Source organism: Camellia sinensis, chromosome 1, assembly GCF_055761805.1.
Source record: "Camellia sinensis isolate YWXY chromosome 1, ASM5576180v1, whole genome shotgun sequence".
NCBI classification, from domain to species: domain Eukaryota; kingdom Viridiplantae; phylum Streptophyta; class Magnoliopsida; order Ericales; family Theaceae; genus Camellia; species Camellia sinensis.
Window position 1 is genome coordinate 209904210 of NC_138961.1, and position 11582 is coordinate 209915791.

At 34.3% G+C, this 11582-nt stretch overlaps 2 protein-coding genes across 3 annotated transcripts; one reads left to right on the top strand and one right to left on the bottom strand.

Annotated features, from left to right (window-relative positions):
- The first annotated feature begins 263 nt into the window (after positions 1–263).
- LOC114294665 (uncharacterized) lies at positions 264–3387 on the top strand. The gene is made up of 3 exons (XM_082894281.1): positions 264–333; positions 869–2456; positions 2548–3387. The coding sequence occupies exons 2-3, from the start codon at positions 874–876 to the stop codon at positions 2651–2653; spliced, it is 1689 nt and encodes a 562-aa protein (XP_082750407.1). The 5' UTR covers positions 264–333; positions 869–873; the 3' UTR covers positions 2654–3387.
- A 2780-nt stretch (positions 3388–6167) lies between these two features.
- LOC114290636 (EPIDERMAL PATTERNING FACTOR-like protein 2) lies at positions 6168–6999 on the bottom strand. Of its 2 annotated transcripts, none has more exons than XM_028234573.2 (3): positions 6732–6999; positions 6611–6645; positions 6168–6527 (listed from the first exon to the last, which is right to left on the bottom strand). In XM_028234573.2, the coding sequence occupies exons 1-3, from the start codon at positions 6826–6828 to the stop codon at positions 6270–6272; spliced, it is 390 nt and encodes a 129-aa protein (XP_028090374.1). In that variant the 5' UTR covers positions 6829–6999; the 3' UTR covers positions 6168–6269. The 2 variants fall into 2 exon arrangements, with proteins under 2 accessions (XP_028090374.1, XP_028090375.1); XM_028234574.2 differs by having other exon boundaries at positions 6168–6512; positions 6732–6947.
- Positions 7000–11582: the final 4583 nt, after the last annotated feature.

An 11582-nucleotide genomic window follows, 5' to 3' on the forward strand; every position in this document is an offset into this window, starting at 1 on the left:
CATTTCTGGACACGCCATGGGACACGGCGGGGCTCGTTTTTGAATTTTTTATATTTATTTGGGGTCAAAGTATAATATTTATAAAGTAAAAAAAAAAAAAAAAACAGGAACCCTAATCAAACAAGTGAGAGTAAAGGAGTGAAATCAAACCTGAAAAAGACTCTCTCTCTCTCAGTCGAAGCCCTCTCTCTCAGTCGAAGCCTCTGAAGTTGATCGAAGCTCTGTCTCTCACTCGCAGCCCTCCGACGTCGATCTAAGCCCTCCGACGTCGATCGAAGACCAGTGATCCAGTCGTCTCAGTCGCGGCTTCAGTCGCTCCAGTCGTCTTCGAAGGTAATCTCCTCTCTGCGTCTCTCGCTCTCTCTCTTTCGCCTCTGTCTCCTCTGTCTCCTCTCTACGTCTTTCGCTCTCTCTCTCTCTCTCTCTCTCTCTCTCTCTCTCTCTCTCTCTCTCTCAGGTTATTGATTTTTATTTATTTTTTATTTTTTTATGTTTATATATGTTATACGTAAACTTTTTTTTTTATTTATTTTTTAGTTTGATATATATGTATAAAACTCTTTTATTTATTTTTTTTTTATATATATTATATGTAAGTTTCTTTTCTTTTTTTTTTTACTTTTATTTGTTTATATGTTTATATATATATATGTAAGAAATTTTTTTTTTAATTATATGTTTATATATATGTATATATATAAAATTGTATTTAAATTTTGTTTTTTTATTTAAACTCTTTATTTAGATGAGACTGTTTTTTTTAATTATATGTTTAAATTCTGTTTTATTTAAATTTTATTTAAGCTCTTTTTTTTGTTTTTTTTTAAATTTTTTTATTTATCCTTCTACTTTTAATGTTAATTTATAGGAAAAATGTCTAGTTCAAATTCTGCCAATAACACAACATCTGCCTTTGATGCTGAAGATGATAAGCCACTGTGGAAATATGTGACTAGATTAGAAAAATCTGGTGCAAAGGGGGGGAATTATACTTTTCAATGTAACTTTTGTCGGGTTACACGTAAAGGTTCATACACTAGGGTAAAAGCCCATTTGATGCAAATTAAAAATCAGGGGATAGAAGTCTGCCCAAAAGTAACAAGTAAGGATAAAGCAGATTTTGAGAGAGCAATTACAGAAGCAGAGTTGAAATTGAAAAACTCTAGGTTGAAGAAAGTCCCATTGCCTCCTCCCAGTTCAAGTGCATCATTAGGTTTATGTTTTAATGAACCAGAGGAGATATATGGATCAAAAAGGAAGAGGTCAACTGCTTTAGGGAGTGGAAGTAGTAGTAACCCTGTTATGAAAGCATTTAACATTGGGGCTCGAGAACGACTAAATAGTGAGATAGCTAGAATGTTTTATTCAGCAGGCTTGCCATTTCATTTGGCAAGAAATCCTTACTATGTTAGTGCATTTACTTTTGCTGCAAATAACAACATACAAGGATATGTACCACCTGGGTATAACATGTTGAGAACTACATTGCTTCAAAAAGAAAGGATAAACATTGAGAGGTTGTTAGATCCTATTCGAGGCTCATGGAGAGAGAAGGGGGTGAGTATAGTCAGTGATGGATGGAGTGATTCCCAACGAAGGCCATTAATAAATTTTATGGCTGTTACCGGAGGTGGGCCTATGTTTCTTAAAGCGGTTGATTGTTCAGGGGAAACAAAGGACAAATATTTTATTTCCAACTTGATGAAGGAAGTAATTATGGAGGTTGGGCCTAAAAATGTGGTTCAAGTCATTACAGATAATGCCGCAAATTGCAAGGCAGCCGGGCACCTAATTGAAGCACAATTTCCTCACATCTTTTGGACTCCTTGTGTTGTGCACACCCTCAATCTTGCCTTGAAGAATATTTGTGCTGCCAAGAATGTGGAAAATAATTCAGTTGCATTTGAAGAGTATAATTGGATTAGTGAGGTTGTGGGTGATGTGATGATGATCAAGAATTTTATTTGTAATCATTCCATGAGGTTGGCAATGTACAATGAGTTTGTGAGTTTGAAACTTCTTTCAGTTGCCGAGACACGCTTTGCTTCTTCTATTGTCATGCTTAAGAGGGTCAAGTTGATAAAGCAAGGTCTCCAAACAATGGTAATCAGTGACAAATGGAGTTGTTATAGGGATGATGATATTGGCAAGGCCAAGTTTGTGAAGGATAAGTTATTGGATGACTTTTGGTGGGATCAAGTTGACTACATACTTTCCTTTACTGCTCCTATTTATGACATGATTAGAGTTTGTGACACCGATAGACCTTCTCTTCACTTAGTATATGACATGTGGGATACAATGATAGAAAAAGTGAAGATGGTGATATATAAGCATGAAGGAAAGCGACTAGAAGATGAGTCTACATTCTATAATGTAGTACATCAGATTCTTGTAGACCGGTGGAACAAGAACAACACACCACTTCATTGCTTGGCACACTCATTGAATCCAAGGTGATTACAACACAATTTACTATTTTTATTAATTTAAGTTTAATATTATTCTTTCACATTTATAATGAGTAGTACTTTTTTTTCATTTTAGATATTATAGTGATGTGTGGCTTCATGAGGATCCAAGCCGAGTTCCCCCACATAGGGATGAGGAGGTTTGTCTTGAGAGAAAAAAAGTGCTTGAAAAGGTTCTTTGATGATCCAATGGAGCGCACTAAAGCAAATTTGGAGTATGCTAAGTTCTCAACAAAAGAGGGGCCATTTGCTGACATTGATTCCATTGGAGATAGATGTGATATGGATCCTCATAGTTGGTGGGTTGTTCATGGTGCATCTGCGCCCACTCTTCAATCTTTGGCTTTAAGGCTACTTGTGCAACCTTCTTCTTCATCATGTGCTGAGAGGAATTGGAGTATATACTCTTTTATCCATTCAATGAGAAGAAACAAGATGACACCCCAACGTGCAGAGGACTTGGTTTTTGTTCATAGCAACCTCCGTCTTTTATCAAGGAGAACCCCACAATACCATGAAGGAGAGACTAAGTTATGGGATATTGCGGGCGACACATTTGATTCATTTGATGATGTTGGAATGCTTGAGGTTGCAAATCTGTCACTTGATGAACCTGAGATGGAGGTTGTGTTGTTTACAGATGATGGAGGTGCAAACGAAGAAAAAGGTGGTGATGCTAATGATGATGAAGACGTGCAAGAAATTGGATCTACTTGAAGTTTTGAAAGGCCTACTTTTTTTTTCTTTTTCTTTTTTTTCTTCTTCTTTGTCTCTTATTTAGTGTTTTTGTGAAGAATATTGTTGGATGTTAGATGTTGGATGTTTTCCCCTTATATTTAATGTTGGATGTTGGATGTTGAATCTTTTGCCTCTCTTATATTTATTGAATTAATGGTACTATATTAGTGTTTGTTAATTTTGATTTAGAATGAATGTAATACAAATCTACATAACACATAAAAATATATATATATATATATAAAAAATCGCCGTGTCCCCTGCCGTGTCCGTGTCCCCATTTTTTGGAAATTGCCGTGTCCCGTGTCCGTATCCGTGTCCGTGTCCGTGTCCGTGTCAGTGTCCGTGCTTCATAGATAGTAACACACCCTAGGGATATGGGAAATATACCATGGCCCCATTTGTTTCTGTTGTAAGAGTCCACTCCGGACTCTTAGTGATGAACAGTAGACATAAATCATGTTTGTTTGGTTTATTGGACTCCGAATTAGTAATCCCTTCGGATTATGAAAGGTCTTGGACGAGAGCATTAGGAGATGGTATTAGAAAATAGTCCGTTCAGCTTAGAGTGTTACTAGTCGTCTACCCGGACTTCCGGCTGGTCAATTGTAATTTTTTTTTTTTAAACATATTGGGCATTTTTTTTTTCAACATTAATGAATGTTCTTGTTTTTTTTTTTTGTTTAGTAAAAATTATAATTTAATTTAATTTATTATTTTATAATTATTTAATTTAACAATTTTTACACTAACAGCTATCATTAAAATAAATATAATTTTTTAAATCCCCTCACTAACAATCTACTCACTATTAATTCTATCACTATCAATCTTCTTAATTCAACCTCTAAAACCAGACGGACCGCATGGTATATCCCATCACCTTACCCCTTTACTTCTTCAGAAAACAGAACAGCTATCAACCTCAAAACTCAAAACAGAGATTTTTGTAACTGTCTTGTTTGTTACACAGTCACAGGTTGGTGGGTCTTTCTTTTCGCATCATAATCAATCATACCCCTATTTCTTCCATCACTTTTACTCATTTTCTTACACTTGCTTTGTTTGTTCGTTTTCCGAATAAAATCTAAATATGTATCCTAGTGTATGTTGTTAAATTTATAAAATATAAATTTTAATTTTAAATTAATAACATTGTAATGTTTATTACTCAAGTGATAAAAATGTTATTTTCCAGACTTTCACCATTTCAATATTTAATTTTTTGGCTGCGACATAACTCTTCTGTCTTTCTTCAATATTACTCTCTACTCTTTTTCTATTTTTTTTTTTTTTTGAAATTTTAATTTTTATTCATTTGGAACTTCAAATATAAAAATCTCAACTAGGAAGAGATAAAATAAATTTGAGGTAATCATTGGGGAGGATCAACTCCAGTAGACACATCATAAAAGGACTGCAAAAATTAAATTTTGAAAAAAAAAATTACAAAAAGAAAATTATACCAAATAATAATTTAAATGATGTGTCAATGACATTTATAAAATTATAAAGAAAATAATACATATTTTGAATGGAACTAAAAGAGACTACAAAACCACATAATTATCTATGAAAATTTACATAAAACTGCTGGGAGAACAACAATATTAAGATACCTCTTATTCTACACATTTTAATACACTCTCAGGGTGGGTGCACCACAATATATTAGGGTCACACCCATATCTTTTTTATTGATATGAGAAAGTAAATGAAAGCCTTTACACAAAACAAAGGACTAAATGTGCAGGTTGGACCAATAACTAACCATAGCTGCCTGCCTAGCTACTAGTAGTATCCCACCCACTAACAGTTTCAAGGAGATAGGTGATTTCTTGCAAGTCAAGGATAAAAACACCCAGCAAATAGGCAACTCTAAGTGGAGCTTATATCACCACTGCGGGTGGTCGCAACGTGGAAAGGTACTTTCTTTCCACCCAGGTGAATACGACTTGATTTTTCAAGATCACAATTAGCGTTTTTTTTAATTGGTTCAAGTTAATCGTGTTGTATTCTGATTATAACTCTGTCTCTTATGCTAAAAGTTGGTACACTTTTCGTTTGTTCCGATGATGAGTCTTTTCCTTAGGTTGGACTAAGCCTAACTTATAACTGGTTATCTTGGGATTAGGATGGTGCGTTCACAGAACGTCCTTTCTTTTATGTTTAAAAAAAAAAAATTGGAGCTTATATCAGTAAATTAAAAAAATAAAGTATATTATTTGTTAAATTATTACTTTTTCAGGTATTGTTTGTGGGATTATATAAATGGTGCCTGTGGTGGCGCCAGAACAGCATAGATTTTATTTTTTTTAACCTATGAACCAAATCCTCATCCATTTCAAATTATTTCATCACTTTTTTTTCTTCTCCATGTAGACCTCCTGAAATTATTGATTCCTCACATTTGTTTGCATTTGAGATTGGTTATTTCGATTAAAATTTAAAATAATAATAAAAAAAAATTCAGTGGGGTAATCTTTTTTTCTTTTTTGAAGGGCTTTCTTCCTTTATGTTATATTGGATTAGTTTTGGCACATTTCGACTGCGACAAACATACATTATGCATATTTGCACGCAGATAAATCTGTATTTATGTATGTACATATATGGAAGAATATGATATGCATGCATGGTTCAAGCGTAAGAGAATATGCTGATGCAATGCAACCAAAATCAAATTACAGTTCTGATACCAGTACCGGAAATAATTACATAAATCAATATATAAATTACAAGTGAATGAATAAAATTTTAAAAAAATTGTTGATAATGTCCACTTTAAAAATATCTTACCCATCTATGTATTCTTTTTTTACATCTAAGGTTATGTCTTCATCATTGGTGAGCAATAATTGGGAAATTACTAATTTCGAATTAGTACAATAGTCTCCAAAAAGCAGTAAAAGCTACATACATACGCCAAAAAAAAAAGAAGAAAAACCAAACAAATACAGAGAGAGAATGAAATTAGTATATCACTCATCATCATATTATATAATACACAAGATTGAAAAACTAATTGAAGAGATTTGTTAAGGCTAGCTAGCTAGATAGTCATGGGTTGAAGAGAGAATTCCCACATTTGCACTTCCAACTCATGGGCTTGTAGTTGGAGCTGTCATCATCACCCCCTCTGGCATAGTCGATTGATGAGGATGAGCTTTTGCTTCCAGTCCCAGTTTTAATCTGTGGGTTTGTGGGCACCTGAATTGCCTCGCAGTGCCCACACGAACTGCATCTCCTCTCGCACTGCGGTGGCTTCGACCCGATCTGCCCTCTCAAGATTGTCTTCTCTTCCTGCATTATTGATTTCTATCCAATTCAACAATACCACCCAGCAAAAAATAAAATAAAATTATATATCAGAGTCACAGAAAGCGAAAGTGATCTCTCACCTGATAATGGCCAACTTGTCTGGAAATTGCTCTGCCTGTAACATACAAAACAAATAAATTTTAGCTGAAAATTCACTTTCTTCTGATGTGATATTATATATATGTATAGAGTGGCATTTACCTTCAGCAATTAGTCTCGGGTGTGTAAAGCTTGAAATCAAGAGAAAGAGGAAAGAAATGGCAAGACAATGATGAAGTTTATTATGAGTAGAACCCATTTCAGGGGAAGAGCTGAGGATGCAGAGGAGCGGTTGAGAAACTGAGAGATGAAGAGGAGAGATATTTAAAAAAAAAAGGTGAGAGTTGTGTGCTGATTGAGATGTGAAATGAATATAAATATGAAAAGGGATTGTGAAAAGAGTAAAAAGCTGTTTTAGGAATCGATTATTTTAATAATTTTTTTTAAATAAAATATTTAGTTCCAAACAAGGCGTCCACCATATTCTAAGCTAAGCTCTCTTCCTCTTTCACTTTCTTCTTTTTCTATGTTTCTCTCACTTGATAGAGAGTTGAGATGATGGAACAGGGAAGGACAAAAGAGTAGAGCAGAAAGGCCTTAAAATAAAAAAACAAAAAAAAACGAAAAGGAGCACCGAATGGGAAGAACCACCCTCAACCTCGTTTCATGAGCCCCTCTCCCATAAACAACAAAAATAGAATTTTCACTTAGGGTCGGACCGTGACTAGTTCAGATTTGAGATAGTTCGGTCCAATTCAATTTATTGAGTTTATTATTTAGATTATTTTTGATAATCAGAATTGTTCATGTTTTAGAATTTGTTGAGTACATTATTCTCGTAAAAAATCATGTCGATCGGATAACAGATACTATATATTCGAATCACTTTTATCTAGAAAAAAAAATAGATAGTCAGAAAATTAACGATTCATAAAAAAGTGATCCGAATACATAATATCCGTTATCTGATCAACGTAATATTTTACAGAGATAATGTACTTAACAAATTCTAAAATGTAAACTGTTCGGATTATCGAAAAATGACTCGAAAGTAGATCCAATGGACCGAATTGGACCCTCAGGCCCCGTTTGTTTTCAGAGGTAGAATGGAGGAAATTCATAGTGAGGGGATTGATAGTAAGGGGATTAAGTAAAATTGTGTTTATTTTGATAATAGTTGTTAGTGTAGGAATTGTTAAATTATTTTTATATAAAATAATAAAAAAAATATAAAAAATTAAACATTAATATTTTTAAAAAAATTTCCAATATATAAAAAATAAAAAAAAATAAAAAAATTTCTAATCCCCTCACTATTTTTCTAATACCATCTCTACCTCCTCCTTCCCAATCCCCCTTCCAAGGCCTTTACTAATACTAAGGGATTAGGAATCCCCTCCGCATCTCTCAAAACAAACGCCCCATATAGTAGTCTCACCTCACTATCAATCTCAATCCCCTCCCTATAACCCCAAACAAACGGGGCCTCAGTCCACTGGAGGCAAGCTACAGCCTTTCACTTATTAATACAAAAATCAATCATATAATTAAACACAAAATATAAATAAATATATATATATATATATATATTTAAATTGAATAATAGTAACAAATTTTGTAAAATTTTATCAATTATAATGTACTATGTATCTAGTTGTGTGATCAATTTTTGTGTTCATAATAAATTTGTTTTCTTATAAGATTTAATATTTGAATGATACAACATTGACAATTCTAAATGGAAAATGCTAAAAATAGCCCTAAAAGCTGATATTAGTATTGAAAAATTGTGTAAAATGTGTATTAAAATATGTAAAAAAATTTATTGAGACTATAAATAATTTAACATTCTGTTTCTTTATTGACAGCTCTTAAAACTATCATTAACTGGAACTATTTTAAAAATATAAGTTAAATTTTTTTATTTTAAAGTGATGAAATCAAAGAGAAATCACATTTCAACGGTACTTTAAAAATCATTTGACTGGAAAAGTTTATGATTTTGAAAGTTATCATTAATATAAAAATATTATTCTTGTGTAAAAGTGTACAATTTATCACTAATATAAAAAAAAAAAATTAAGGCTCTGTTTGGTTGTGAATTCAAAATGTAATTCCACATGTGTATTTCAGTATGATGTTTGGTTGTGTGTTTGGAATCAACTTTCCAAACTTCTGCAGAGAGCTCTGTGTTACAGCCGCATTTTTTGTTCAAATTTTGGCCAGGGGAAGACCACGCGGACGTCCTTAGGGACTACCGCCCGGACGTCCATGGGGACATCCACCTGGATGTCCTCTGCTGTACAGGAAATTTTTTTTTTTTTTTTTTTTTTTGCAATTGATTTATATAATTGGAAAAAAAAAATTTTGAAATTTTTTTAATTTTTAATGTGCTTTAAAATAATTTTGAGTTGTATATTTAGTTATGAGTTGTAAATTTTTGTATCACATATCAAATATCACATCAACAATTCCCCACTCAAATCAAACATCTTTTTCAAAACTATTTTCAAAACTCTTTACCAAATAAATTTTCTACACTCAAATCATAATTTTACAACACACAAATTCAAAATACAATTCATACTCTCAAATCACATTTACAAAACGCAACCAAACGCAACCTAAAAGTTACACTGACATCAACATAATATATATAATTTTGAATTGATTTTATGTACAATTTATTATGCTTGTATAATAAAAAATAGAGCCGTGTTACCGACTCCCAATGGGGCGACTCTTACTGACAATCTCCAGTGAGGTGTCATCTCCTCATTGGATGAAAAAATAAATAAATAAAAATATTTTTTTTTTTTTTGGTGCACCAATCACATGCGACCCCAGTACCCTCACTGGGCGTCCGGATCCTCTAGGGTGAAAACCCTACAGTCATCTCCTAGAGTGAAAAATCTAACGGCTGACATTGAACCTCACCAAAACGACGTCGTTTTGGTGAGGTTCTTTAAAAAAAAAAATTCAATCCATGGTCTCCTCTCCTCTCCTCTTCTCTCTCTACCTTTTCTTTTCCATTTTCTTGATCAAGAAAACCATTCAAAATCAACAAATCTCACAAATCCATCTCTAAAAATCAATCTCTGAAAATCAATCCATGTATCAAGACCTCGGCTAGTGGCGGCGGCGGCGTCGGGAAGTTCCGGTACGGCGGTGGCGGGTACAAGCCGCCCATACCACCGCCACCGCCAGATGGCTGCAGTGGAGGGTAGGAGTAGGTGGTGGTCTGAGAGGGAGGCGGCGGAGGGTAGTAGAAGGTGCCGGAGCTGGGAGGGGACGGCGGCGGGGGACAAATGGAGGAGGGAGATGAGTGCGGCGGCGGCGGAGGAGATGGAGACCGCGGGGGAGGAGGGGATGGCGGCGGCGGAGGGGGGAGGAGTGGAGTGTTGCATGGGTTGTCGCAGGCGGAACACATTGTGCATTCGATTTGGTACTTTGAACCAACCCATGAATTTGCGAATGCTTGTGAGAGATTTGTTGATGTTGAGATGATGAGAAGAGAGAGAAATTAGAGTCTGAATCCATGAATTGTTTCCATTTTTGTGATGTGAAATGTATGAGTTTGTGTGGATTGCAGAGAATTGGAGAGAGTTTTTGGAAGATGATGAGGAGAGAGAAGAGTGAGGGAAGAGAAAGGGAGAGAGTAGAGAGATGGGCGAGAGCCATCATCTGTTTTTTTTTTTTTTTTGAAAAATCCTCAACCGTCCGATCCCACTTTAGAGGATCACTCTAGAGAATTCACTATAGAGGATCCGCTCGCCCCTCACTGGGGATCGGAGGCTTTTTTCTAAAAAATATTTAGAATTATTTAAGTTTACACTATTCATAGGTGGCGGTGTTGGAAGTTGAAACAATACTGCAAATTCAAAAAAAATATACTCAAAAATCTTAACATATGATTTAAATTTATTATACACAGACCCACAACACACAATTTCAATCTCCACTGCACAACCCATTCTCAGCCAAAATGTGAGACCCAAAATCTGAGTAGTAGACTTCTGTATTGGAAGAGGGGAGAGGGGAGAGGGGAGAGAGGAGTGTAGAGATAGAATAGAAGACAAGAACCCACGAGGACAGCAAACGGACATCTCAGATTTGCAGCTTTTTAAAATTCATTTTATGGGTTTTCGCTTTCCTTTCGTTTTCTCTCCTAATTTTTTTGTCCCTGAATTGGGTTTTGCTTCTACTCGTTGGTTTTAGCAGCAGTCACACACCTCCTCATCACGCCATATCCCTCTCTCTCTCTCTCTCTCTCTCTCTCTCTCCCCGAGACGAATGTGTATAAATACACGCAAATACATGTATATAGACAAAGATGGAAAAGGATTCTACTACCTAGTTTACTGTGTGATTTCAAAATTGTAATTTTTCACTTACTCGAACACAGGGTTTTATGACATGTCTTATTTTAATAATTTAAATATTTTTTTTATTAATATTACAAATTTCGGATATATATATATATATATATAAATTAATTTGAAGCTTTTATCTGTTGATCATTCCAAATTTTTTTGATCGTTCAGCCACAATTTCGAGATCTGGTTTTTTTTTTTTTTTTTTTTTTCAGATGGAATGAAAAACACCATAAAATTAATTAATAATAACACAAGATATTCAAGGAAATGCCAACACGTGTGGACACACGTCCCTGTGTGATTGGTTGCTTTGCTTCAATGCTCTGTGCACCAATTGATATATAGTTTGGGAAGACTAAATAAGTGTACTTTTTGACTTTTTATAAAATATGAGTTGGGTTTCGGTTGGGTTTGAAGTGATGTGTTAGAGAGGTGATGTGACTTAAATAAGATGATGTGACTTAAATAGGATAATGACTTTTTGACTTTTTCTCTTTTTTCAATCATGCCAAACTTGGCCTAAGTGTATCAGTATGACATTACTATTTTAAAATTATGACTCCACATATTATACAAACTACAAAGATTCAAAATCTCTAAAATTATGTTACATCATCCGTTAGTACACTAATTGATA

Bases quoted from the DNA above. Each gene is read 5' to 3' on its own strand.
- LOC114294665 (XM_082894281.1), top strand. From the start codon at position 874: ATGTCTAGTTCAAATTCTGCCAATAACACAACATCTGCCTTTGATGCT. The intron at 2,457-2,547 runs GTGATTACAACA...TTTTCATTTTAG, and splicing joins GCACACTCATTGAATCCAAG to ATATTATAGTGATGTGTGGC.
- LOC114290636 (XM_028234573.2), bottom strand. From the start codon at position 6,828: ATGGGTTCTACTCATAATAAACTTCATCATTGTCTTGCCATTTCTTTC. The intron at 6,646-6,731 runs GTAAATGCCACT...TGTATGTTACAG, and splicing joins CCCGAGACTAATTGCTGAAG to GCAGAGCAATTTCCAGACAA. The intron at 6,528-6,610 runs GTGAGAGATCAC...TGAATTGGATAG, and splicing joins GACAAGTTGGCCATTATCAG to AAATCAATAATGCAGGAAGA.